The sequence below is a fragment of the Pogoniulus pusillus genome, chromosome 25, assembly GCF_015220805.1.
Source record: "Pogoniulus pusillus isolate bPogPus1 chromosome 25, bPogPus1.pri, whole genome shotgun sequence".
Taxonomy (NCBI): Eukaryota; Metazoa; Chordata; class Aves; order Piciformes; family Lybiidae; genus Pogoniulus; species Pogoniulus pusillus.
Genome location: NC_087288.1, coordinates 16,574,502 through 16,599,564, shown reverse-complemented (window position 1 = coordinate 16,599,564; position 25,063 = coordinate 16,574,502). Strand labels below are relative to the sequence as shown.

General features: G+C 46.3%; 1 protein-coding gene across 2 annotated transcripts in view; it reads right to left on the bottom strand.

Moving 5' to 3' along the window:
- The window catches only part of MIA3 (MIA SH3 domain ER export factor 3), a 33,934-nt gene extending 13,836 nt beyond the window's left edge, over nucleotides 1-20,098 (bottom strand). For both annotated transcript variants that reach the window (XM_064164558.1, XM_064164559.1), the window contains exons 1-8: nucleotides 19,924-20,098; nucleotides 19,058-19,191; nucleotides 11,822-11,908; nucleotides 7,090-10,003; nucleotides 5,809-6,099; nucleotides 3,859-3,974; nucleotides 2,475-2,606; nucleotides 443-464 (exon numbers count right to left, since the gene is read on the bottom strand). In XM_064164558.1, coding sequence (XP_064020628.1) covers nucleotides 443-464; nucleotides 2,475-2,606; nucleotides 3,859-3,974; nucleotides 5,809-6,099; nucleotides 7,090-10,003; nucleotides 11,822-11,908; nucleotides 19,058-19,191; nucleotides 19,924-20,074 — 3,847 coding nt within the window. In that variant the 5' untranslated portion in view covers nucleotides 20,075-20,098. The remainder of the gene's footprint in view (nucleotides 1-442; nucleotides 465-2,474; nucleotides 2,607-3,858; nucleotides 3,975-5,808; nucleotides 6,100-7,089; nucleotides 10,004-11,821; nucleotides 11,909-19,057; nucleotides 19,192-19,923) is intronic.
- Between the last annotated feature and the right edge of the window lie 4,965 nt (nucleotides 20,099-25,063).

Here is a 25,063-nt window from a genome sequence, read left to right as displayed (position 1 = left end):
TGAAAAGGAGTGAAGATACCCACAGCTTACACCATAACCTTCAACTTAGTGTTCTCTTTGAAAAGGAGTGAAGATGCCTACAGCTTACTCCATAACCTTAAATTTAGTGTTCTCTTTGAAAAGGAGTGAAGATACCCACAGTTTGCACCATAACCTTAGTGTTCTCTTTGAAAAAGAGTGAAGATACCCACAGTTTGCACCATAACCTTAGTGTTCTCTTTGAAAAGGAGTGAAGATGCCCACAGCTTACACCATAACCTTAAACTTAGTGTTCTCTTTGAAAAGGAGTGAAGATGCCCACAGCTTACACCATATCCTTAAACTTACTGTTCCCTTTGAAAGGGAGTGAAGATGAATAGTAAGTACTTGGTCCTCTGAAGAAACCTTCAGAACTTTTAAATGCTTAAGTATTAAGTACACTGAAAAGCATAGAGAAACTTACCTTGATATATTCTACTTTTTACCTACAGAAGAAAAAACAGCCATTAAAAAAGTGAAAAACTGTATCATTTTCCCTTAAGAAAAAGGCCACCACTTACATGCAGATTAAAGAAGCACATGGAAAGTACATCTATCACTGCCAAGAAGAGTGTTGAATAACACTACAAACAAGCTTAAGCTGTTTTCTAATAAAAGCTCCTAGGTTAATGCCCTGGTCCTAGAGCCTTAGTAAATGCCTGTTTACTCAGTCACTAAAAGGATAGCAGAAATTGCCCACATCCAATTTGCAACAGAAGGAGTGAAGCCATTTTGCATAAAACACCAGTCATAAACTTGCAAACACACAAACAAATTTACATCCCCGTTCTGATCCTTTTAAAGCAATGTTGTTTTTATGTGACAGTTGCTCACTTGAAAATTAACACCATTAAAGAAGAATTTAGAAGCTTTCATTTGCCATTGGAATGGGCTGCCCAGAGAGGTGGTGGAGTCACTGTCCCTGGAGGTGTTCAGGAAAAGCCTGGATGAGGCATTTAGTGCCATGGTCTAGCTGACTGGCTAGGGCTAGGTTAGACTGGATGATGTTGGAGGTCTCTCTTCCAACCTGGTTGATTCTATGATTCTTATGCTCCCCTATTAAGACTATTTTGTATTTGAAACTGACCTAGTGTACTCAGTACCAAAACTAAGCAAGGAAAAAAAAGTACTAACACTGCTAACAGTCACTTTTTATTTCCTTTTGTCATGTAAAGTATTCCACAGACTTCCAGAGTGCATCATCACTGAACTAGACAGCTTGAAACAAACTACCCTCTTTGGTTTTCCCAAGGAGATGTACTGGTATACTTGAGTGCACTTCTCTTGCACAGAAAATTACCCATGTAGGAAAAGAGGAGGACAAATGCCAAGTGAGGAGGAAAGTGAGGAAGGGGCTCTCCAGTGAGAATTAGGATCAGGTGTTTACATTGCTAAACACAGTGCTTGCAAGCAGTTGGGCAAGATGAAGAAGAGGGGATTAACTGCTTGTTTCAGAAATAGCCACCAACAGGCTCAAGCACATAGAAGGCTTCTCACTTCAAAGATATGCTGACCCTTTCCTCAGCCTTCTTGACTTATATAATACTCCCCTATTTTGCCTTTGAAACTGTCTGTTACTGAAAAAACAACTTCACAGTATCACAGTATTATCAGGGTTGGAAGAGATCTCACAGATCATCAAGCCCAACCCTTTACCACAGAGCTCAAGGCCAGACCATGGCACCAAGTGCCACGTCCAATCCTGCCTTGAACAGCTCCAGGGACGGCGACTCCACCACCTCCCCGGGCAGCCCATTCCAGTGTCCAATGACTCTCTCAGGGAAGAACTTTCTCCTCACCTCCAGCCTAAATTTCCCCTGGCGCAGCCTTAGGCTGTGTCCTCTTGTTCTGGTGCTGGCCACCTGAGAGAAGAGAGCAACCTCCTCCTGGCCACAACCACCCCTCAGGTAGTTGTAGACAGCAATAAGGTCTCCCCTGAGCCTCCTCTTCTCCAGGCTAACCAATCCCAGCTCCCTCAGCCTCTCCTCGTAGGGCTGTGCTCAAGGCCTCTCCCCAGCCTCGTCGCCCTTCTCTGGACACGCTCAAGCATCTCAATGTCCCTCCTAAACTGGGGGGCCCAGAACTGAACACAGTACTCGAGGTGTGGTCTAAGCAGTGCAGAGTACAGGGGCAGAATGACCTCCCTGCTCCTGCTGGCCACACCATTCCTGATGCAGGCCAGGATGCCACTGGCTCTCTTGGCCACCTGGGCACACTGCTGGCTCATGTTCAGGCGGGTATCAATAAACAGCTTAAAGGAAACACTTCTTAGCTTGAAGAAAAGTACAACTTACTTTAGCTATTGAGCCTTCATATTACTGCTCTAAATGGAAAAGGTAAAGACACAAAAGACTGCATATTGCTTTGATCTCAGTAATGCTGAAAGAGTTTACCCATACAAGAGACCGAGCAGCAAACAAGACAGCAGCAGGCTTGCAGATGTGAAGTATACTCACTGAAAGGCAGGTTCTCCAGAAAATTATAGCAAGTGTGGCAATTCCCACTAAGGCAGTGATGATAACAGGCTCCCATGGAAGTCCATGGAAATCAGGCCCAGGGCGAATTTCCTCAGGCAGGGTAGCAACCAACTGCAAACCGACAGCATGGACAACTATGAATATGTTATCATTAACCAGGCAAAATAAGCCACCTGCCAAATGCTTTTATTCCTCTCACAAAGCCAGAGAACCATCTAGAGCTTTCTTGCAGTTCTTCTGTGAACTGAAAACGAAGAAAACCACAGAGTAGTTTGACAGCTGCGTTTCAGTTCAGAAGTGCAAGCATCTAGAGGACACCTGGCAGTGACAACCTGCTGGGGAAAACCTGCTACTCCAGAATGAGCTGGTGCACAGATTCTGCATGACAGAGCACTAGGAGCTACTCGATCCATTTCCAAACAGTGCTACGAGGATGAGAAAATAGAGAGAGCCTCCTAGCTTTGCATCTGGACCTAACAGTCCAACAGCAACAGCTCAGACCTCTTCCCCGCTATCACGCTGGCCACGGGGTCATGTGTCTCGTCATACGCCTGCCTATCTCGAAGGCCAGAGAGCACCGACTGGCTGAGAAAGGTGCGAGTACCTGGTACAGCTCTGCACAGGGCTGACATGGCGCTCGGAGAACAGCCGGCCCTAGCCGCACCGCAATCGCTGCCATTTGCCTGTCCCCAGGTGACACAAGCACGCACCTGCCCCTGTACAGCCCACCCCGGGCCGAGACACCCTCTCCCCTCAGCGAGCGCCGGGAGCAAAGCAGGGATCCCTGCTCGCGTTGACGCCAGCAGACGCCTCCGCGCCCTCCCGCAGGCTTGCCCCACACGTCAGAGCGGGGGCGAGGGAAAGCAGCCCCTCCACGAAGGGAGCGGGGCAGGGGGACGCAGAGGTGACCCCCGCGGGGACGCGGAACGACAACCGCCTCAGCCCATCCTCCCCGGGACCGCACTCGGAGCGCTGACACCCCCACCCGCCGCGGCGGTTTGGAACGGCAGAGCCCCTCCGCCGTGTGGCACTCGCCCGTTGCCCGCCAACCAGCCGGCGAGGGCTGCGGGGGGCGGCCCTGCCCGGCGGGGGCCACTGCACCGCCGCTCCCTCCTCCTCCTCCTCCTCCCCACCCGTTCCCCTCGCACCTGCGGCAGCGGCCGCGCGGGGGGCTCCACGGGGCGCGCACCGCTACCGGCACCGCCGCCGCCCGCGGGCTCCATGGCGGCGCCAGCCCAACTTCCCGGCACACGTCAGCCCTCCGGGACCCCGGCCCGCCCTCCCGCGTCATCGCCGAGCGCCGCCGAGCGCCGCCGCGCTCCGCCCGCCGCCCGCCCGCGCAGCCGCCCTCGCCGCCGCTCACCTGCCGCAGGAGCTGGCGCGCTGCGGGCAGCGCCTCGCCGAGCCTGCCCTGTGGAGAAGCGGCGGTGCCTGCCTCGGGCCCGCGTCCTGCGCGCCGCCTGGCGCCTTCGGCGGAGTCTGGAGAGGAGAGGAGAGAGATGTTACCTCATGGGGGGGCCGCGCCCGCAGTCGTCGCCAGCAGGCGGGGAAGAGCTGCTGCGGGCAGCCCACACACACCCAGTTTGGGCAGCGTCTTGATACTTTAAGAGGCAAAGTCCTTAAAAAGGACGCTGATGCCTTAGAAAGAGGCAAAAGCCCTCAGAAAGGACACTGATGCCTTAGAAAGAGGCAAAAGCCCTCAGAAAGGACGCTGGTGCCTTAGAAAGAGGCAAAAGCCCTCAGAAAGGACGCTGGTGCCTTAGAAAGAGGCAAAAGCCCTCAGAAAGGACGCTGATGCCTTAGAAAGAGGCAAAAGCCCTCAGAAAGGACGCTGATGCCTTAGAAAGAGGCAAAAGCCCTTAGAAAGGACGCTGATGCCTTAGAAAGAGGCAAAAGCCCTTAGAAAGGACACTGGTGCCTTAGAAAGAGGCAAAAGCCCTTAGAAAGGACACTGGTGCCTTAGACAGAGGCAAAAGCCCTTAGAAAGGACACTGGTGCCTTAGAAAGAGGCAAAAGCCCTCAGAAAGGACACTGGTGCCTTAGACAGAGGCAAAAGCCCTCAGAAAGGACACTGGTGCCTTAGAAAGAGGCAAAAGCCCTCAGAAAGGACACTGGTGCCTTAGACAGAGGCAAAAGCCCTTAGAAAGGACACTGGTGCCTTAGACAGAGGCAAAAGCCCTTAGAAAGGACACTGGTGCCTTAGACAGAGGCAAAAGCCCTTAGAAAGGACACTGATGTTGGAAAAAGGCCTGCAGATAGACAAAGCCACTCTGTCAAGCCTGCCTCAGACAGCGCACGTAGAACTTCAGCAGCAAGTCCACAGCAAAGCAATTCCTAATCAACAGCAAATCGATTCCTAATCAATAAATCTGCATCATCTGATAATTTTACAGCATGAGTAGTGATACAACGTAAGCTTTGAACCAGCTCTCTTTCTACCTTGCTCTGAGGCCTGCTGCCTCTGCTCTCTATTAGTGTTGCCTGCCCAGTCTGTTGTTACACTGTGGAACAACTCCTGTGACCAGTGGTTCTACAAGCCTCTACCCTGTTTCTTCTCAGCACTTTGAGCAGTCCTCGTGGGAATTCCTGGCAGACAATATCTATCCATCATTAAGGAAGGAATGGAAGATGGTCTAAAGCACAACTGAACTGCTTAACCACGTAAGTAATCCACCAGACATTTAAAATCCATTAGGTACTTTTGCATTCAACTTAAAGAGTTTCCCTTAAAACTTAGAAGCTGCTCGTAAGTGCTTGGTTCTGGGAAGGGTAAGGAAAATTGAAGTGTAATCTGAGATAAAAAAAGCTGAGCTTAGCTCTGAGAATGAAGTAAAAGGTAGATTGATATAAAAACAAAAGCTGGTGAAGATGATGGTAATAGGTTTCTTCCTTGACACAATCAGCAGTTGGCACAGCTCAGCACACTTGCTCCAGAGGGAGACCTCAGCAGAGCACAGAGCAGAGTCATGCATTGCTCCTACTCCAACAAACACCTTAGCCAGAAATTAATGAACTGCTTGAGAGAAGCTATGCTCCATTTTTCTTGGAGAGGAATATAGCCCAAAGGCACAGGTTAAAAAGGGCAAGAGGAGAGAGCACATGATTCTCACTTCTACAGAGTGCAAAGAGGTAGCAGAAGAAACACTCTTGGGAGATGAGTGGTAGTGAGACAACACTGCCACTAGAGGGATTGTCACGGGTGAGTGGAAGCCATTGGCACTACAGCAACATACAGTGACTGTTAGTGACAAGCCTTGGCATTCAAGCGTGCTCCCCTTTCAGGGAACAGTACAACCCAATTCCAAAAGGTTACCTGCAGCAGTATCTTCGCTGGCGCTCTGTCCTGAATTCACTGACCCAGAGGCAGTATTTCCCAGCAATGATTCTTTTCCGCTGTCATACTGTTCTTCAGCTTCTCTAATGTCTGGTAAGTTGACCTCTTCATGTTCAGGTGAAATGTCATCAGCCTCTTCTTCCTCTTCCTCCTCCTGAATAGGCTGTTCTGGCCTTTTATCTTCAAGCTGCTGAAATTCCTCATTGCTCTCACCAATGGCATTTGAATTTGTGACAGATACTCTATTATATTCAGCTTCTTTTGCACCATCTGTGACAGACAGGAATACATGAACGAAACACTGAGCTAAGGTGTGTTTTTTACAGCATTTACACTGCATTTCACACAAATTTCTTGATAACTTTTTTCAGCACTTCACCTGGTGTATTGTTTCCAGTATATTCTCAAATCACCTTTTAATAACAAGTAATTAAGTGTTTATATGGAATTCATGCAAAGTAGCAACAGCTGACCTTGCAGTGAAACATTGAGAAGTATTGTCATCTTCCACAGCTATCAAAAAATGGCAGAGTTGACATTTACTACTGTGAAAAGAGCCTTGGTGAGACTGCATCTTACCCCCTTAGAATCATAGAATCAACCAGGTTGGAAGAGACCTCCAAGCTCATCCAGTCCAACCTATCCCCCAGGCCTAGCTAGTCAACTAGACCATGGCACTAAGTGCCTCATCCAGGCTTTTCTCACATTAATTAGAAAAAAAAATAGGAAGCTTTTAGCAGACTCTGCCACTGGTTCTTCCCCCATCAAAAGATCTGTCAGTTCAGTATTTCTACTTATGCACTTCTATGAATGTGGGCAAATATACAACAGGGACACTTGAGATTTTAGGTGTGTGGATTTAGTGCCTGAATTTTGCATGCATCATTGGTCTCTCCTAATTAGGTGCTAGCTAGTTCAGCAAAGAAGACTGCTCTGAACCCTCCAGAAAATTCAGTGCTGACATTAGTGTATCTTGAGAAGGAATGACCTGAGTAAGGCTCTTTCTATCCATATCCATGCACAGATCCCACCTTACACAAAGCATGGCCCATAAGAACAGACATGCTGAGCTCAACGTTTTCTCTCAGGATTTGTCCCTGGGCCCACCCATCACAATGCCACAAACATGCCTTGAAAATAAGTAAAAATCCTAGCAGATTCCACAGGGCTTCTTTCAGTAAAGCTTCTCTGGTTTGCACAGTATTATCTAGGAGAGGGTTTTACTACCTCTTCATCTTCTTATTGAATTTAACATCCTACCTTGAACATGCAGCTCATCGTCTTCCTGTTCTGGAATAGATGCAAGTGGGACACTCTCACTTGCAGATGAGTATTTACTCCTTAAAGTATATATTAATTCTTGAATGTCATCCATCAGGGCACTCTCCTCATCATACAAATCCATTTCTTTCACCACCTCCTCTTTATTTTCTGCCACTCTGGAATCCAGAACTTTTCCTACAACATCCATAATGCTGGATTCTGAAAACTCAAGTATCTGGTCCAAAGCTTTCTCTATCTCTTCGTTATTATGGCTTGCCTTCCGAGCAAGCTCCATCTCTACCTTCATGTCATGGATCATGGCTTCTATCCTTTGTGTATGCTGAAGCCCAAGGTATTTCTGCAAGCGTGTCACACGTTTTTCATCCAGAAACTCTCTCATGATTGCAAGCCGCTTCACAGACTCGCTGAAGTCTGTTACAGTGTCATTGGTGGCTGCTGAGCTGTCTGCAGGACTGGGGGAATGGGCAGATTGCCCGTGGTCATTTCTTGTATGCTCTAAGATTTGCACCTCTTTTGAGTCTTTCTGTGAAACCCCCTCTGGAAGATGATCCTCCCTTTGGTTAAGATCATTGGGTTTTGTGTCAGGAGATTGTGTGTCAGGAGAGTGGATATATTCTTCCACAGCTGGTGGTTCCTCAGCTTCAGAAGACTCATCATCATCATCATCTTCATTTTCCATGACATGTTCTATCTCATCCTCTTCAGCATCTTTTCTCACTGGTACCTCAACTTCTTTGTTCCCAGTCTCATTTGCATCTTGCATGTGGATGATTTTTTTAGCCTCCTTGGAAAATGAGTTTGTTTCTTCTCCTGTTTCATAAGTAGGATTTGCAGCTCTGGGAACAGCTTCACTTAGTGCTTCTAATTCAGGGTTTGACCTTTTAACATTTAGGGTGTCACCCAGTACATTTGCAGCCCTTGCTTGTGACAGCTTTGCACTTGCAGCGTTCTCATCTTCCAGCAGCTCTTCCTCTGCTTGTTTCAAGCCAGGGTCATCTTCTGGCTCTTCAGATGACAATTCTGCTCTTAATGTTCTTTCTTTCAGTAAACTTGTGCCAAGATTTCTGTCTGGATCTGCATCCTCAGTTCCTTGCAGAGTAAGATTCTCTGTACCAGTATTCTGCTTAGTGCTTTTCGATTTTTCTTCTGAGGAACTTTTTTCAGTGTTTTCATCAAATGCTGTCACCTTGCCAAGATTTCTTGAAAGCTCTTCATTCACATCTGCCTCTGAATACTCAGTCGCATTTTCCCATGGCCCAGGTTGCTCAATAGCTCCTCTATGGCTCAAGTGTGCCTCCCCTGTGGGGGTTTTTTTCATGTTTTTCATTTCCATTTCAGGTTCCTTGCTAAGAGAGGTAGGGTTTTGATTTTCATGATTGATCTCCCCTGTTTGTTTCAAATCTTCTTCATGTCTTAGCATTTCTTTCTCCACAGCAGGAATTCCACGCTCCAGTTTCTCTTTCAAGAGGTCATTATCTCCTAAGTCACTCTGAGATGCATTTTTTACCTCTTCCACTGGTTTAGCTGGAACATCAACAGAAGGATTGTTCACAGCTCTTCTTTTCTCCTTTGTTTTCTCCCATGGTTTTTTGTGTTTTAAATCACTTTCCAAGACCTCTTCCAAGATGTCATCCTCCAACTTTTTCTCATATTTTTCTATTTGAGAAGGTGGCACTTTTTCTGGAGTTCTGTTGATATCACCAACAGATTGTCTTAAAGCATCTTGCCTGCTTTGAATAAATGATTTGGACTCCAGATCATCTCCTGGAGGAGGCAAAGTGTGAGGATCAGGCACAGCTGTACTCTTCTGCTCTTCAGTAAGTGATTCAGTTCTGAGCTGCCCTTCAAACTGTTCAGTTCTGTTTGTTTTTTCTTTTGAACCCAGATCTCCTGTACCTACAAGTTCCTTTCTAAGGAGTTCTTCAGGTTGAGTTGTTGCTAATTCTTCTCTTTTACTAATTAGTTTCACATCATCCCTATTCTCTTTTGTTTGTTTAGATTCTGACCTGTCCACATTTAAACCATCAGTGGACTTCTTGCTCTTACTGAAGGCATCCTTAGGAATTAATGCATCTGAATCACGTTCTTCCTCATTGTCTCTTTGGTTCTTTAGCTCTGTAGCACCCTTTGCATATTTATCAGGTTCATAACTTTGTGACTCAGTGTCATCGTTCTCATCATCTTCTAAACCCACTGGGGATGTAACATCTTCCTCTGCTGTAAAAGACAGCAAAGGAATTTCTGCAGACTGATCTGCAAAGTCTGTCTCTTCCTCTGCATCATGAGCATCAATGCTCAAACCTTCATTCAGATCATCTTCCAGTGACGTAACAAGGCGAGTCACTTCGTCATCTGATACAACGGCATCAGCAGTTGAGCCAAACTTTGTTTTCAAGTTCACAGAGAGTTCTCTATTTAAAAGTGTATAGGCATCCACTTCTTCATTCTCGTGGTCAAGTTGACTGGTTTCACCCTGAGGAACACTAGTGTTTTTGGTATTTTCACTTTCTAGCCCTTTTAGTTTCCCATGTAGCGTTCCTTTCAAGTGCTCATGTGCAATTTCATCTCCCTGAGAGTTTTCTTCGTGACTACTGACAGTGGGGTCTCCCCCAGTATTTTCAGTTCCTTTTTCAAGAGAACTGTCAGCTTCCTCTGTCACGGTGAGGACTTCCTTGTCCTCTGTGCTTAGCTCAAGATTGTCCATCTCCACTGCATCAGCCTGTTCAATCTCCTTACTCCTTTCAGTTGCTTCAGCTGGTTTCGTCCCTGAATCACTTGACTCAGTTTCCCCTTCATTTGCTATTGTCTCTTGCAATGGCTTCAAAAGGTCATCCACGTTATAGTTATCAAAATCATCCCTTCCACCATCAAAGCAAACAAAGTCTGTGTCCTGAAATAAAAACAAGCATATAGTCACAAATACTGTTTTCTTGATTACAGTGAGGAGACCTAATCCATTTAGTTGGAACAGCAAAGTAAATTCTGTTAATTGTGCAGAATTAAACCTCTGGTTCTTTAGTGGAAGTTTTACCCAATGACTCTTAGAAACCCGAATAAAAAGTTTATGACTTAGCCCCATCAAAGATCTTCTAATAAGGAACAAACTGGAAGTCAGCATTGGAGTTGACAGTATTACAGTTTACTCATCACATATACCGAGTTAAGAACAAGGCTATTGCTGAATGCTAGTGAAAACAATCACTAAGCTTGTCTGGCACAATCTGTGATTGTCTGTCCTCAAGTGATCAAGTCTTCCAAGCAGGAGGTGCCTGCCAAAAAATAAACAGTAGCACAAGCCACTTTGTTTTCCTCAGGGCTCAGTATTTGAGCCAGTTCTCTTCAATATCTTTATCTGTTATTGATAATGATATCATCTGATATGATCTGGACTAGAAGACTGAGTTTACTGGTGACCCTAAGTTTGCAGGTGACCCTAAGTTGGGATGAAGTGCTGTAGAGAGGGACTTGGACAGGATAGATCAATGGGCAAAGGTGAATTGTTTGAGGTTTAAGAAGGCCAGGTGCTGGGTGTTGTACTTGGGTCACAACGACCCCATGCAGTGCTCCAGGCCTGGGGCAGAATGGCTGCAAAGCTGTGCAGCAGAAAAGGACCCGTGGGTGCTGGCTGACAGCAGCTGAACGTGAGCCAGCAGTGTGCCCAGGTGGTCAACAAAGACAACAGCACCCTGGCTCATATCAGGAATGGTGTGGCCAGAAGGTGAAGGGAAGCAATTGTCCCCCTCTACTCAGCACTGGTGAAGCCACACCTTCAGTACTGTGTTTGCTTTTGGGCCCCTTACTACGGAGGTCCAGAGAAGGACAGTGAAGGGTTCTTTAGTCTAGAAAAAAAGGAACTGAGGAGAGACCTTCTCACGCTGTGTAACTACCTGAAAGGAGGGTGTAGCAAGGTGGGTATTGGTCTCTTCTCCTTAGTAACAAATTATGAGAGGAAATGGCCTCAAGTTGCACTAGAGGTTTAGGTTGGATATTAGAAGAAATTTTTCACTGAAAGGGTTCTCAAACTCTGCAAGAGGGTCCCCAGCTGAATCCCCATCCCTGAAGGGCTTCAAAGACATAGAGATGTGGTGCTAAGTGACACGGTTTAGCACTAGACTTGGTGGAGTTAGAGAATGGTTGGACTCAATGACCTTAAAGGTCTTTTCCAAATGAAAATTCTATAGGGTTCTGAAAGCTGCATCCACAAACAGACCTCACTCACACCGCTGAGGTTACCAGCTCCTAGTGCATGTTAAAGCCGTGTGTATGTGTAAGGGTTGAAGGGCCAGTTCTAGAATCACAGGGCTAAATGTATCAGGTTTTGATTGTTACTGATAATGCTTGAAACTTCAAAAAGTTTAGGAAATGAAACAATTCTGAATACATACCGAACAGTTTATGTGCAAACTGGCTAGCAGCATTTCTAGAGCTCAAGCCAAACAGGTTTGGTTAGAAGAAAAGCATAATACTCAAGAAAAGAAAGATAGATGCTCACACTTTGCAGTGATGATCACACACCCATCCACATATGCAGCTGTACAAACACTCCACTCCCCAACATGCATGTGTATCTCTACACATACGCAGCTGCTTACTAACAAAAGGTAACTAAGGATCCCTGATAGTCCCATTCTCCACCTCAGGGATTTCACTGAATGCTGAGGTAAGAAACACTAAGAAGCCCAATTAAAAACTAACAAACAAGACTTACATCTGTTGGTAATTCTAGCTCCTCATTGGAATAATTATGATTTATTTCTAGTAAATCCTTTGGAAAATATCCAAAATCACTTCCAACCTGCCAGAAAACAAACACAAGCAAACAAAAGACAGTAAATAAGCTTTTAAAATCATGTGACTGTTAAAATCCTAACTACAGACATAACACAAAGGATTTCTTAATTAAGGCTAACACCGTGAATAGAAGAAAAATAATAGCAATACCTTGTTTACTCAGGAGTTTTCATTGAGGTTTTGTGCTTAAGACTTCACAACACATCTGTGAAGTTGCTAAGTTTTTGTCTTCATGTTTCAAAGCCTGATTTGCAAAGAATTATCAGGAAGGTTGGGAGTGAAGCCCAGGTATTGTGGCTCATCTGCTTTAACTACTGTACACTCTTGTTGGCACCACTTATGCTTCAAACGTTTCCTCAAGTAGTGAGCAGAAGAGGATCTTTCACTAATAAGATTTACATCCCTGCACAGGGATTGTACCCTGAAATGCACTTAAGGAAAAAATATCTTAGAGCAGATTTTAGGAAAAGGAAGACTGTACCTGAGGTAATGATCTATTTTAAAACCTGTGTGGCAAGTATACCCCCCTCTGCAAATGCACTGTTGCACTTCAGTGATTAGTACAAGCAAAAAATCAGTTGCTGTTTTCAAGCAAGTCAAGGTGCTAAGCCAAGCCAAACAGCAGAAGACAAGAATCTCTTATCATTCACCAGGTAAGATCTACATAGTAATGCTTTTGCTCATGAATTGTGACAGCAGCTGTCAAGAAGCCAATATTATTAGCATGCTATCACTATGCAGATTAGATAATCCAGGCAATTAGACCTGGTGGACACACCTAGAAAGGTAGAGACTTCCTAGACAACCAAAAAAGTGTTGTCATTTCCTCAATGTATTCTTCTAAGAGGAAGATGACAGCTGCCAGTTTTCTTGAAGAGTTGGTTTGGAAAGAGCATTCCAAGAACAAATTAAAAAGGAAACCAGTTATGGCAAAACAATTAAGGACATATCTTTATATGTATTCTTATACTGATGTCACTGCCACAAGTTAACCTGAGCAGAAGCTTTCTGGATTTACAATGGCATAGAAAAAGAAAATTGTACCCAGTAAATAACTTTTTAGAAGTACATGATAGGGTTTCCTTTTTTTAAACTCTTTCTCATTCAAATGTTACCTTCCATAGTTGGGATCTCTGAAGTTGGTATAAAACAAAAACCAATCTATTTCCGCCTCACCTTTTGTAAACACAGAGACAGAGTCATATGGAAAAGAGATATGTAAGCAGGTTTGTTATTAGGAATGGCAAATTAAACTAGACCAATTCCTATCTTGTCCTTGTTCTGTGTACTGCAGTTTTATTCTAAGTTGGCCTCTTTCTCTCTACACATTTCGATCTCGGTTGTAAATGAAAACAAAACCAAAAGCCACAGCTTCCAGGTAGCATCCTTACAGACATTAATCTCTGTGACTCCTATTATAATTCTACATCACAATTTGAAAGTCACTTAGTGCAGTCCAACTTGCTGACTGTACAAGTCCTCTGCAGTGACCCAGTTTGCCACTTAGGTGGTTTATGAGCCATATGGGATCTGCATGCCCAAAATTTCTTCTGCTCCTCTCCCTGCAGTTCCTCTCTTGTAAGGGAGAAAATGCCTAATTGTGCAAATAAAGGAAACATTCTTCAGTCTCTACAGACACAACAGAGGAAAGGCACTACAAATGCCAAGTAAATAAGAGAGAAAACATACATCTTTCATTTTTACTCCCTCCCTAGCCAAAATGCTGTAGGAGGATGAAACATGTAGCCACGTGTACAGCATCTTTCCCCACCAGTGTGGCAGCCAGCTGAGGCATACGTGACAACCACTACTGACTGAGAAGTCAGACCTTCATACAACCTGGTTCAGTGTCAGAAAACTCATAGCTAGGAAAGATGTTCAAATGTTTTTGATCGTAAAGCCCTCATCCACAGGTACCTAAAACTGTAGAACAAAGAATACAGCCTGTGTCCTGGGCTGGATCAAAAGTCTGACCAGCAGAACAAGAGAGGCTATTCTGCCTCTCTAAGACCCCACCTGGAGTATTGTGTTCATTTCTGGGGCCTGCAGCATAAGAAGGACCTGGAACTGCCAGAACCAGTCCAGAAGAAGATCACAAAGATGATCAGAGGGCTGGAGCACCTCCCCTATGGAGACAGGCTGCAAGAGTTTGGGCTGTTCAGCCTAGAGAAGGCTTCACGGAGGCCTTAGAACAGCCTTCCAGTACCTGAAGGGGGCCTACAAGAAATCTGGGGTGGGACTTTTTACAAGAGTGGGAATGTATTTAAGCTTGAGGCAAGATTCTTTACAGTGAGGGTGGTGAGATGCTGGAACAGGTTGCCCAGGGAGGCTGTGGATGCTCCCTCCCTGGAGGTGTTCAGGGCCAGGTTGGATGAAGCCTTGAGTGACCTGGTATAGTGGAGTGTCCCTGCCCATGGCAGGGGGGTTGGAACTAGATCACAGGATGTCAAGGGTTGGAAGGGACCCAAAGAGATCATGTAGTCCAACCACCCTACCATGGGCAGGACCATACAATCTAGTATAGATCACAGCGGAATGCATCCAGATGGGCCTTGAAAGTCTCCAGAGAAGGAGACTCCACACCACCTCTGGGGACCCCATTTCTGTGCTCTGTGACCTTTGCAGTAAAGAAGTTCCCCCTTGTGTTGAGGTGGAACCTCCTGTGCTGCAGCTTGCATCTATTGCTCCTTGTCCTATCACAGGGAGCAAGTGAGCAGAGCCTGTCCCCCTCCTCCTGACTCCCAGTCCTCAGATATTTATAACCATTTATTAAATCCCCTCTCAGTCTTCTTTTCTCCAGACTAAAAAGCCCCAGGTCCCTCAGCCTCTCCTCATCAGGCAGTGCTCCAGTCCCCTAACCATCCTTTTAGCCCTCTGCTGGACCCTCTCCAGCAGATCCCTGTCCCTCTTCAACTGGGGAGCCCAAAGCTGAACACAGTACTCAAGATGGGGGTCTCACCAGGGCAGAGTAGATGATCTTTACAGAACCTTCCAACCTAAACCATTCTATGAATCTGTGATCAAAAAAAGAGTTGGTTTGGTCTGTTCTTGCTGAAAGCACTGTTAAGAAACAATGGGGGGGAAAAAAAATCCCTGATCTTCTGGGTCTTCTAGATATACCCTGTCTTCTATCTTATCCCTTTATTTTACCCTTCATATCTTCTCTGTTATTACCCTAAGATTCTTTTTTAAACCCCCCCAAAAAAAAAAACCCAACAAAACAATAAAGCCAAAGCAGCCATGATTCAAACAGCAGCCAAGTCCATTTCTTGTAACGTGAGGCCAGAAGTAGTCTTCCCAGCCTTGAATGAAGCCATACAATAAAGCAACAGTCTCCTGCAGCAATAATTTAAAGTGGCTTTGCTGGAACATAATGCTAAAAGCAGCAGGCTTTTTCCTGGATTATCTGAAGCAGTTTTAGAGTTCTGGGCCCTGCTAAAGATGAAGGCAGGAGAAATGCATAGCAGGGAAGTCTACATAACACAACTTGATGGTGTAAACAATGTGATGTAGATGCAGGAGAGACAACTTTTATAGCAAGACACAGTGCAGTGGACTGTGAGAGTACCAGGTCTGCTGCACTTTTTGGTTTGGAGGGGGGAGGAGAAAAAAAACCAACCAAGTATTTTCCTGAAATTGATGTATTTGTGAAATTCACAACAGAAAATCACTACTAAATCATGATCACAGCATACTGTCCAAGCATTTGGCTTTGCTTTATTACTGAAGTTTCGAAGCTCTGCTAAAACCTACATGCCATATAATAGATGAAATATATATTATTACTCAAATCTAGATTTTTATTCATGTGCTGAATGCTTACTCAGCTCCATGGGAGCTCTGCAAGCAATGCAGAATACAAGACTGGGGTTATAAAAAAAAATATCTGTTAAAATACAGCACATCTGTTGGCACAGGGAAATAAAAATCAACAATAGCTTTAAGAAGGTGGAGTGAATTGGAAAAGCAAAGGCAAATAAAAACAGGACCAAACTGCTATGAATTTTTCTTAGCTCCTTCCCTATCAGATCATCTCCCTTCAGGTGAGAAATGCTATTGTATTTTTCCTCAAAATTGATTTCAGCATTAGAGCCTGCATGTACAACTTGTTTGAAATAAGCCCCAGGTTGCTGTAGTTGAAGCTTCTCATACACAGAACCACGCAGAATAGTAGGGGTTGGAAGGAAGCTTTGGAGATCATCAAGTCGAAACACCCCTGCCAAGACAGATTCATCTAAAGAAGGTTACACAGCAACACATCCAGGCAGGTTTTTAATGTCTCCAGAGATGAGACTGCACCACTTCTCTGGGCAGCCTGTTCCAGTGCTCTGCCACCCTTAAAGAATTTCCTCCTCAAGTTTGAATGGATTTGTGCCTGTCACCCCTTGTCCTGTCACTGGGCACTACTGAAAAAAGACTGGTTCCATCCTCCTGATATCCGCCCTTTAAGTATTTACAAGCATCTATGAGATCTCCTCCTCAGTCCCTCATTCCTCTAACCTCTGCCCACACCTGAAGATCAGAACATCAATTACCCCTTGAGTTGTTAAGTTTCCATTCTGCCCTAATAAATACTTTGGCCCAAAACTCTGGAGAATGGAACAAGTCTGTTGGGTAGATGCACAGGATCAGTCGCTACACATGAGCACACACAGTCACACTACAAGGTCCCAAAAGGGCTGGGGCAGAAGGTAACAAGCTTTGCACTGGAATCTGCTTGCTCACAGACCTCACTAGGTAGCCTGGTTTTAATTAGCAAGCAGCAGCCTCCCACTAGCTCCACAGCTGCACGCAGCAGGCACGGCTGCTCTGCATAAATCAACTCACTGGCATGAGTGGGAAGTCACACTGCAGGAGAGCCCCCAGCACAGATAGGGTCAGACGTGCTAGTGCCCTGCTCAACACACAAGGGTGTGCACCTCTGACCCTGCTGCAGTGTTGGCACACTGGGTGCTGCAGTGTTACAATTAATGCAGAAGCAGCAAATCAAACTTGGGGGCACCGAGTCAGTGTGTCATCACTGCCTTAAAAGGGACACAGAAAACAGTGTAACAGGGTTTTAAAACGACAGCAAATAACATGGAGTTTTGTAGTTCTTTCAGACCTGCCAACTTATTAAACTCAAAGCAAACATCCTTTTAACTTCAAGACACACCTAACTGTTGCATGAGCTTCCTATCAGAGAATAAACTGAATATTAACTCAGCAATTACCTTACACCTGCTGTCTCATCTTGCAGCCTGCGTTACGCTTTGTTACAAGATGCAAAACTGGCCCCACGCTGCTACTCTGTGTCCCAACAACTGGCAGCCCTGGAAACCTGTACTGGCTAATGAACCAGATTATTTATGGCACAATACATGTCAGAAGATAGACAGTAAGCTGAAGATGAGCCAGCGGTGTGCCCAGGTGGCCAAGAGAGCCAATGGCATCCTGGCCTGCATCAGGAACAGTGTGGCCAGTAGGACAAGGGAGGTTATTCTGCCCCTGTACTCAGCACTGGTCAGACCACACCTTGAGTGCTGTGTCCAGTTCTGGGCCCCTCAATTCAAGAAGGATGTTGAGGTGCTGGAATATGTCCAGAGAAGGGCAACAAAGCTGGTGAGGGGCCTGGAGCACAAATCCTATGAGGAGAGGTTGAGGGAGCTGGGCCTGTTTAGCCTGGAGAAGAGGAGGCTCAGGGGTGATCTTATTACTGTCTACAACTACCTGAAGGGGCATTGTAGCCAGGTGGGGGGTTGGCCTCTTCTCCCAGGTAACCAGCAATAGAACAAGGGGACACAGTCTCAAGTTGTGCCAGGGTAGGTCTAGGCTGGATGTTAGGAAGAAGTTCTTCACAGAGAGAGTGATTGGCATTGGAATGGGCTGCCCAGGGAGGTGGTGGAGGCACCGTCCCTGGGGGTCTTCAAGAAAAGACTGGATGAGGCACTTAGTGCCATGGTCTAGTTGATTGGATAGGGCTGGGTGCTAGGTTGGACTGGATGATCTTGGAGGTCTCTTCCAACCTGGTTGATTCTATGATTCTAAGGGAATTACCAGCGTGACACATTTATGAACTCCTCTTTAACCACGTGCTGCAGTTTTCTGCTCTGTTCTGTATTGTTCTAATTGGATTCAGCTCCTTCTGAAAGCTTGATTGTCCACACCCAGCCTGAACAGGTTAGAGAAAGTGATGCATCCTGCTTTTCACTTCAACCACTAGTCCCACAGCCAACACCCAGGTGTTGCATCAACTAGCCTAGACCACTGTGGAAGGCAGTTGTCTATCCCCAGAGTAAGAAATGGTGTTGATTATTTGGACATAAAAAGGTACGTAGGGAAAGCATGGGCCACAGGGCTCAGTTCTAAGCAATCTACACACTGCCCACATTTTCAAGGGGAGGTGCACAAAAATTGCTCATCCTCTAGGGTATCTGAGTTCTTCTGTCAGGCAAACAAGGGGTTTATCATGAAAGGCACTAAGAGTCTTCTGTCAAACAACTGCAATTATGGGAACCTTCTTTTCTCACCCTCTTTGATTGCCCAAAGCAGACAACAACTTGGAGAAGGTCACTACTCCACAGGCTGCTCCAGCATGTCACTACAGCTCAAAGAGAGATGGACCCTTAAAAAAAAATGCCTTCATTCTTTTTTCATTTTTCCCCCTTTCAATTCTGCATGCATCTCAGATAAAAAGGGGAAGACAACAACTGAATATTGAGCAAGGAAATGCACTTAAAACAGATACATGAATCAATCTTCCGTGGGATTACACAGAGTGCAGGAGGAGACCATGTCAGGAGTAAACGTAGGGGCACGTAAAGGGTAAACTTAAGCCTCCCTAGATGGGGAAAGGAAGTTCGGCTTCCAGGCAGGCTCACAGGCCAGCACTCCCAGTGCAGCAACTGGAGGTTGGCATGAGAAAGGCAGTTTTCTAACAGTTCAAGCACACATTAGCACTGCCTTTTTTTGCACAGCACTTAATAATGCCTTAGGTTTGATCGAACCACATCCCATTTCCAGCTGATCTCAGGAGGACAAAATGGCATTCAGCATGCTACTTAGCTATGTTCAAACCCTTAAGCATTCTCCTAGGAGGCAAAAGGGAAGAGAAAAGCTTACCGACAGAAAACACTAAGAAGAGCAAGCAGAAGAAACGCTTCGCAGTACTTACACTTCCAGCCCAGAGCTCGGTTGATTTTCCTATTAGTTTGTGATATACGTACACCGCTTCTCCCTTCTTGAAATTCACAAAGCGACAATCAGGACCCTTAAAGTCCCGCATCGCCTTCCCCCGGCACATCAACACTGTCCAAAGAGAACAAAACCATTATCGCTTTAAAAAGAGATAATAAAACCGGTTCACGAAAGGAATCCTTACTAACCGGCAGCGAAAAAACCCAACACCTTCACCCCGGCTGCGCATCAGCTTATTTTGCTGATCGAGTCAAGAGATAGTAACTTTAAGTGAAAGTATAACCAAAAAGAAAAAAAATGAAGTATTTAAGAAGAAAACAAACCGAAACAAATCCCAAGCTCAGGGATCACGGCGAGCGTTCGGCAAAGCCCTCGCCAATTACAGTTCCGAAGTATGCTATGAAGCTAATCGTGGGCATTAAGCGAGCCGAGGAGATGACACCGCACGCTAACGAACAAACAGCACCCGGAGAGCGGGTGGATTACGGGAGGATTTTTGAAGGACAGAAAATCCCGGAGGAGCTGTGGGAGCTCCGAAAACTTGGTCGAGAAGCTGGGAGCGACGCAGGCCGGCGCCGGGTTCCCGTTTTGCCGATCCTGCCCGGGTTCGGTGCCAGAGCCCGGGGTGCGGGGAGGACTTCGGGAAATGCGCCCGTGAGACATGCGGCGCCTGCATCTTCCCGCAGCAACTTCCCGCAGCAGCTAGGCGGCCTCCCGACTGTGCCGAAGGCCGGAGGACGGGCGGGTTTCCCCGCGCACCCAGCCCAACTCCCTGGCAGGGGTCTCTCGCCACCCTCAGCTCCCCGGGCGGGGCTCGGCACGGCCCCGCCGCCCCCCACTCACTGCTGCAGTCGGGGTCGGCGCAGCGCTTGCGCTCGGCGAAGCGGCGGCTCAAGTCGGGCCCGGCGGCGGCGGATAGGAGGGAGGGCGGCGGGGGCAGGAGCAGCAGCAGGGCAAGGAGCAGCCGGGGGTCCGGCGGCGGGGCTGCGGCCATGTTGGCGGGCGCCGGCGGCGGGGAGGGAGCAGACACGTCAGCAGCGCCGGCGGGAGGGCGATGTGGCGGGGGAGGGACCGGTCGAGCCCGGCCCCGCCGCGGCGGCGGGAGGAGAGCAGCGCCCGGACCCTCCCTCTCTCCCGGCGGCATCCCGATCCTAAGCCTGATCCCCATCCCGTCCCCGCGCACAGGAGACCCCCAGCCGGCTGCGAGTTCGGCTCCTTTCCGGCTCCCTCTTAAGAGTGGCCTCCCTCCGTCCTGGAGGGGTAAGACGGGAGGTCCCTGCTCCTTATTTCATAGAACGTCCTGAGCTGGAAGGTCATCTAGTCCAATTCCCCTGCAGTGTGCAGGGGCATCTTCAACTAAACCGGACTGCCGAAAGCCCTATCCGGTCTGACCTTGAACGTTTCCAGGGATAGGGCCTCCACCACCTCTTTGGGCAACCCATCCCAGTGTTTCACCACCCCCGTTGTAAATATATCTATATCTATATCTCTAAGTCTGCCGTATTTTAGTTTAAAACCTTTACCCGTTGTCTTGTTACAACGGCCCCTGCCTAAAAGTCTGTCCTCATCTTTAAGGACTGGAAAATCATATTAAGATCTCCACAGTGTCTTCTTTTATCCAGGCTGAACTCCAAAACTGTCAGCCCATCTTCATATTCTAACCTGATCGTTTTTGTGGCCTTCTTCTGTACCAGCTCCAACAGGTCAACGTCTCTCTTGTGCTGAGAACTCCAGAGCTGGACCCAGTACTCTGTGCTTATTAAGTGGTTGTTTTCCCTAGCAAACGATTGTACCACAGCGCACAAAAGGTGTAATTGACCGTGTTATCAACTCCCACACCCCGATATGGGTGAGGATGTAACAAATCCGAACCTCCACCTTGCTGCTCTGCCTCCTGCCCCACTAAATTCACATCTCTACTTGGGAGAAGTGAATGTCACCAAGCGAGCCTGTCATTTCTGTGACCTCCTGAGAGTTTGAGGTTGAACCTGCGGTAAGCTCGCTCACCCATAGTCCCGCTAAGGAAAGCACAGGCAAATCAGGAGTTTCACACCAAACTGCTAAAAATGTAGCCTATTCATGCTCTTCCATACCTTCAGCTTTCACTTGCTGCTACATTTTAACTACAGCTGTCTGCAAAGCAAACTATGCCCTGCTCAGAAGCCTGCCTTGCACTTAGTATTGCCCCTTCTTCACATCCATCACGTTTATAGTTTCAGAGATCTAAATGGCAGAGTAACAGCAGAAGTCACAATGATCATGTACAGGAGAAATGCAAATAGAACTTTTCTCTCTTCTGCTTTTCAGACCCACCTTATTTGTTCAGCACAGCCTCTCAGTGATAAAAGACAAAATATGCAGTTAAGAAGGGATAGGTAACATAAGAGAGTCTTCTTGTTGGTTTAGCAAATGGCCTTTTTTTTTTTTTAGTTTTGATTTTTTAAAGGGGGGAAAATACTGAAGCTGCTCCCAAAATGAATAGGTGCCTTGTAGAACCAACAGTCAAGGGGAAGGACTTTGCTATTTTTGTGCATGTCAAAGGACAACTCTGGATAGCTGAGATTTCTTTTAAAGACCTCTTTTAATTGATATATCACAAGAGTTAGCAATCATCACTGCTAGCTGCATTAGAGGCATTGATTATATTATCATATCTTCATGATTACTGACTTTTACTCTCTGTATCCTCGTTTCCACAGCCTCATCATATCAGGCCTGAGATCCAAGCTTAGTTACTGATGAGTAATCTCTGAAAAATATGCAAGCTTTTAACTTTCAGCCCCAATCTAGAGCAGTTTAATATTTTCATCACATTATGAAAGGACATCAGGTCAGAAACAGGCTTCTTCCATAGTACTGCAATGAACAGCTTTGGCATCTCTTTGCCCAACATACCTTGGATATCTTATAAGTTCTTACAGTCCAGTCCATCCTGAGGTTGAGAAAACATCCATCCATTGTGCACTGATTTATAGAATGGTTTAGGTTGGAAGGGACCTCAACGATCATCCAGTTCCACCCCCAAGCCACAGGCAGGGACACCTCCCACTAGAACAGGTTGCTCAAGGTCTTCAACACCTCCGGGGAGGGAGCAGTCACAGCTTCCCTGGGCAACCTGTGCCAGTGTCTCACCACCCTCACTGCAAAGAACCCTTTCCTAACATCTACTTTGAATCTCCCCTCTGCCAGTTTAAACCCATTACCTCTTATCCTCTCATTACAAGACCTTGTGAATAGTTCCTCCCCAGCCCTCCTGTAGGCCCCTTTCAGATACTGGAAGGCCACTATAAGGTCTCCTCAAAGCCTTCTCTTCTCCAGGCTGAAGACCCCCAACTCTTGCAGCCTGTCCTCATAGCAAAGCTGCTGCAGCCTTCTGAGCATCTTCGTGGCCCTCCTCTGGACTGGCTCCAACAGTTCGATGTCCTTCTTGTGCTGGGGGTTCCAGAACTGCACACAGTAGTCCAGGTGTTTGTGAAGACAAAGCTGCTTGGTAATTTATCATCACTACAAGGTCATCAAGGTTATATTTATTAGAAGACCAACATAAAAGGTAACAGTGACTATGGTCATAAAAACAAAGGCAAGAGAGGGAGATGTGAAGAGAAACAATATCACACACTTCTTGCATACGTCATTGCCCTTATTGGGTGGTAGTAAGTCGCCTGCAGCCAATATGTATACTCAAGTTTACCACTGCAACTGTCTAGCATTCCCTAGAATTGCAAGTATTTCATAGAGCTAATCTACCCACTTAGTAACATACAGAAAGGAGAATATGACAGAAAGGAGAAATATTTCACTTAGGGTTAAAGACAAAAGAGTATTTTGGAAGTATTAAAAAATCAGCACATGTGGCACTTCAGGACATGGTCTAGTGGTCATAGAAATCACAGTATCAAAGTATCATCAAGGTTGGAAGAGACCTCATAGATCATCAAGTCCAACCCATTACCACAGAGCTCAAGGCTAGACCATGGCACTAAGTGCCACGTCCAGTCCTGCCTTGAACAGCTCCAGGGACGGCGACTCCACCACCTCCCCGGGCAGCCCATTCCAGTGTCCAATGACTCTCTCAGGGAAGAACTTTCTCCTCACCTCCAGCCTAAATTTCCCCTGGCACAGCCTGAGGCTGTGTCCTCTTGTTCTGGTGCTGGCCACCTGAGAGAAGAGAGCAACCTCCTCTTGGCCACAACCACCCCTCAGGTAGTTGTAGACAGCAATAAGGTCTCCCCTGAGCCTCCTCTTCTCCAGGCTAACCAATCCCAGCTCCCTCAGCCTCTCCTCGTAGGGCCTGTGCTCAAGGCCTCTCACCAGCCTTGTCACCTTTCTCTGCTAAAAGGTTGGTCTTGGTCTTAAGAGGTCTTTTCCAACCTTAATGATTCCAAATATCTAAACTGAAGTGTGAGAACAGTCCTGCTGTACATGAGAAAGCTAACAGTTTATGTGTGTCTACAGTTACAAAACAGTTCTCCCACCTCTCCTGCACTGACGTATCTATAGAGTAACTAATATCCATTAGCAAGATCAGTTGGTTAAGTTTACATAAGAATCAGCAAAGATTCTCACTCATGTACAACACAGGAAGATAAAAGTAACAAGCAAAATGTGAACATGCTTCTAAAGCTAAGAATGTTAAGAACTAAAAGTGGAGTTTTATAGTAAAGAGAAATGTAGCAAGTTGGACAGTGAAATTAGGGCACTGACATAACAGAAGTTCAGAAACGTTGCAGAAAGTGATACCACACTTGAAGAATGCAAATAATCAATGAGACATTCACACGAGGCACAAATTATAAAAGATAAAGTAGTAGACACTGTTAAAGAAGTGGTGCTAAATAAGAGATTATTGTCAAGCTACTCGAGTGAGCTAACTATCAATAATACAGAATACTTAGGAACTGAAATGCTGGTCACATCTTAGAAGAATACAGGGCTAAAAAAGAACTGAGACTTCTGTTATCCTCACATGGATTTATAAAATGTCACATTGAGGTTTCACGTTCAAATGCTACAAACAACTGTTCTGCCTTGTGCTATTGCCTTGACACTTTGTTGTTGACCACGGCTGAACCAGGGTACTGAATGACATGGACCTTTAATCTGAGCCAGTTTATTATTTACTCACCTTCACATGGCAAAGCCCTTCTGAAAAAGATCTGCAAATTCTTACTCGGAGGACTGGACTTTACACACATCAAAACACTCCATGGCAATGTCAGCTGGCAAAAGTGATATAAAGAAACAAGGCCCAGTAAAAATGTGTACAAAGGAGATTCTGTGGTTGAGGCAGGAAGATTTCTAGAATCCAGGTACTCTACAGGAGCACAGACAACATTAGTGCTCTGCAATAGAAAAAGATTATGAATTGAAATCATTTTCTTCTCTATAACACGATGTTTTAAATGATAAACTAACAGAAAAAGTACCAGCACAGCTAATGGACAAAGCGACAACAGGATCTAGTTATTTGCAGTTTTCAGAGTAACCACTGAATTAGCCCCAGCTGCATTAATGAACTGAATGTGCTACCCGTAGATCTAAACATCCCTCTGCCACACGACTGAACACACCGAGGCAGCCTCCCATGCTCCTTCGGATCCCTCCTGCTCCTCCTTCTCTGGCTCCAAGCAGAATAAAGCCAGCATGCCATGCCTGGGCAGCTGCACAGACCGTGCGGCTGGCTCCTGGGCTGCCTGCTGCCCTTTCTTGGCAAGGCCTCGGGAAGCCTTGATCTGCTGGCAACCCTGCCACGACCCGCTGCACTGGCAGCGCCCTGACCTCTGCATCTCCACGGTTTATACCATCCTTGTACCCCCTGCTCCAGCCTATAGATCCGTATACCATTCTTGCATCCCCTGCTCCAGCCTATAGATCCGTATACCATCCTTGCATCCCCTGCTCCAGCCTATAGATCCGTATACCATCCTTGCACCCCCTGCTCTAGCCTATAGATCCGTATACCATCCTTGCATCCCCTGCTCCA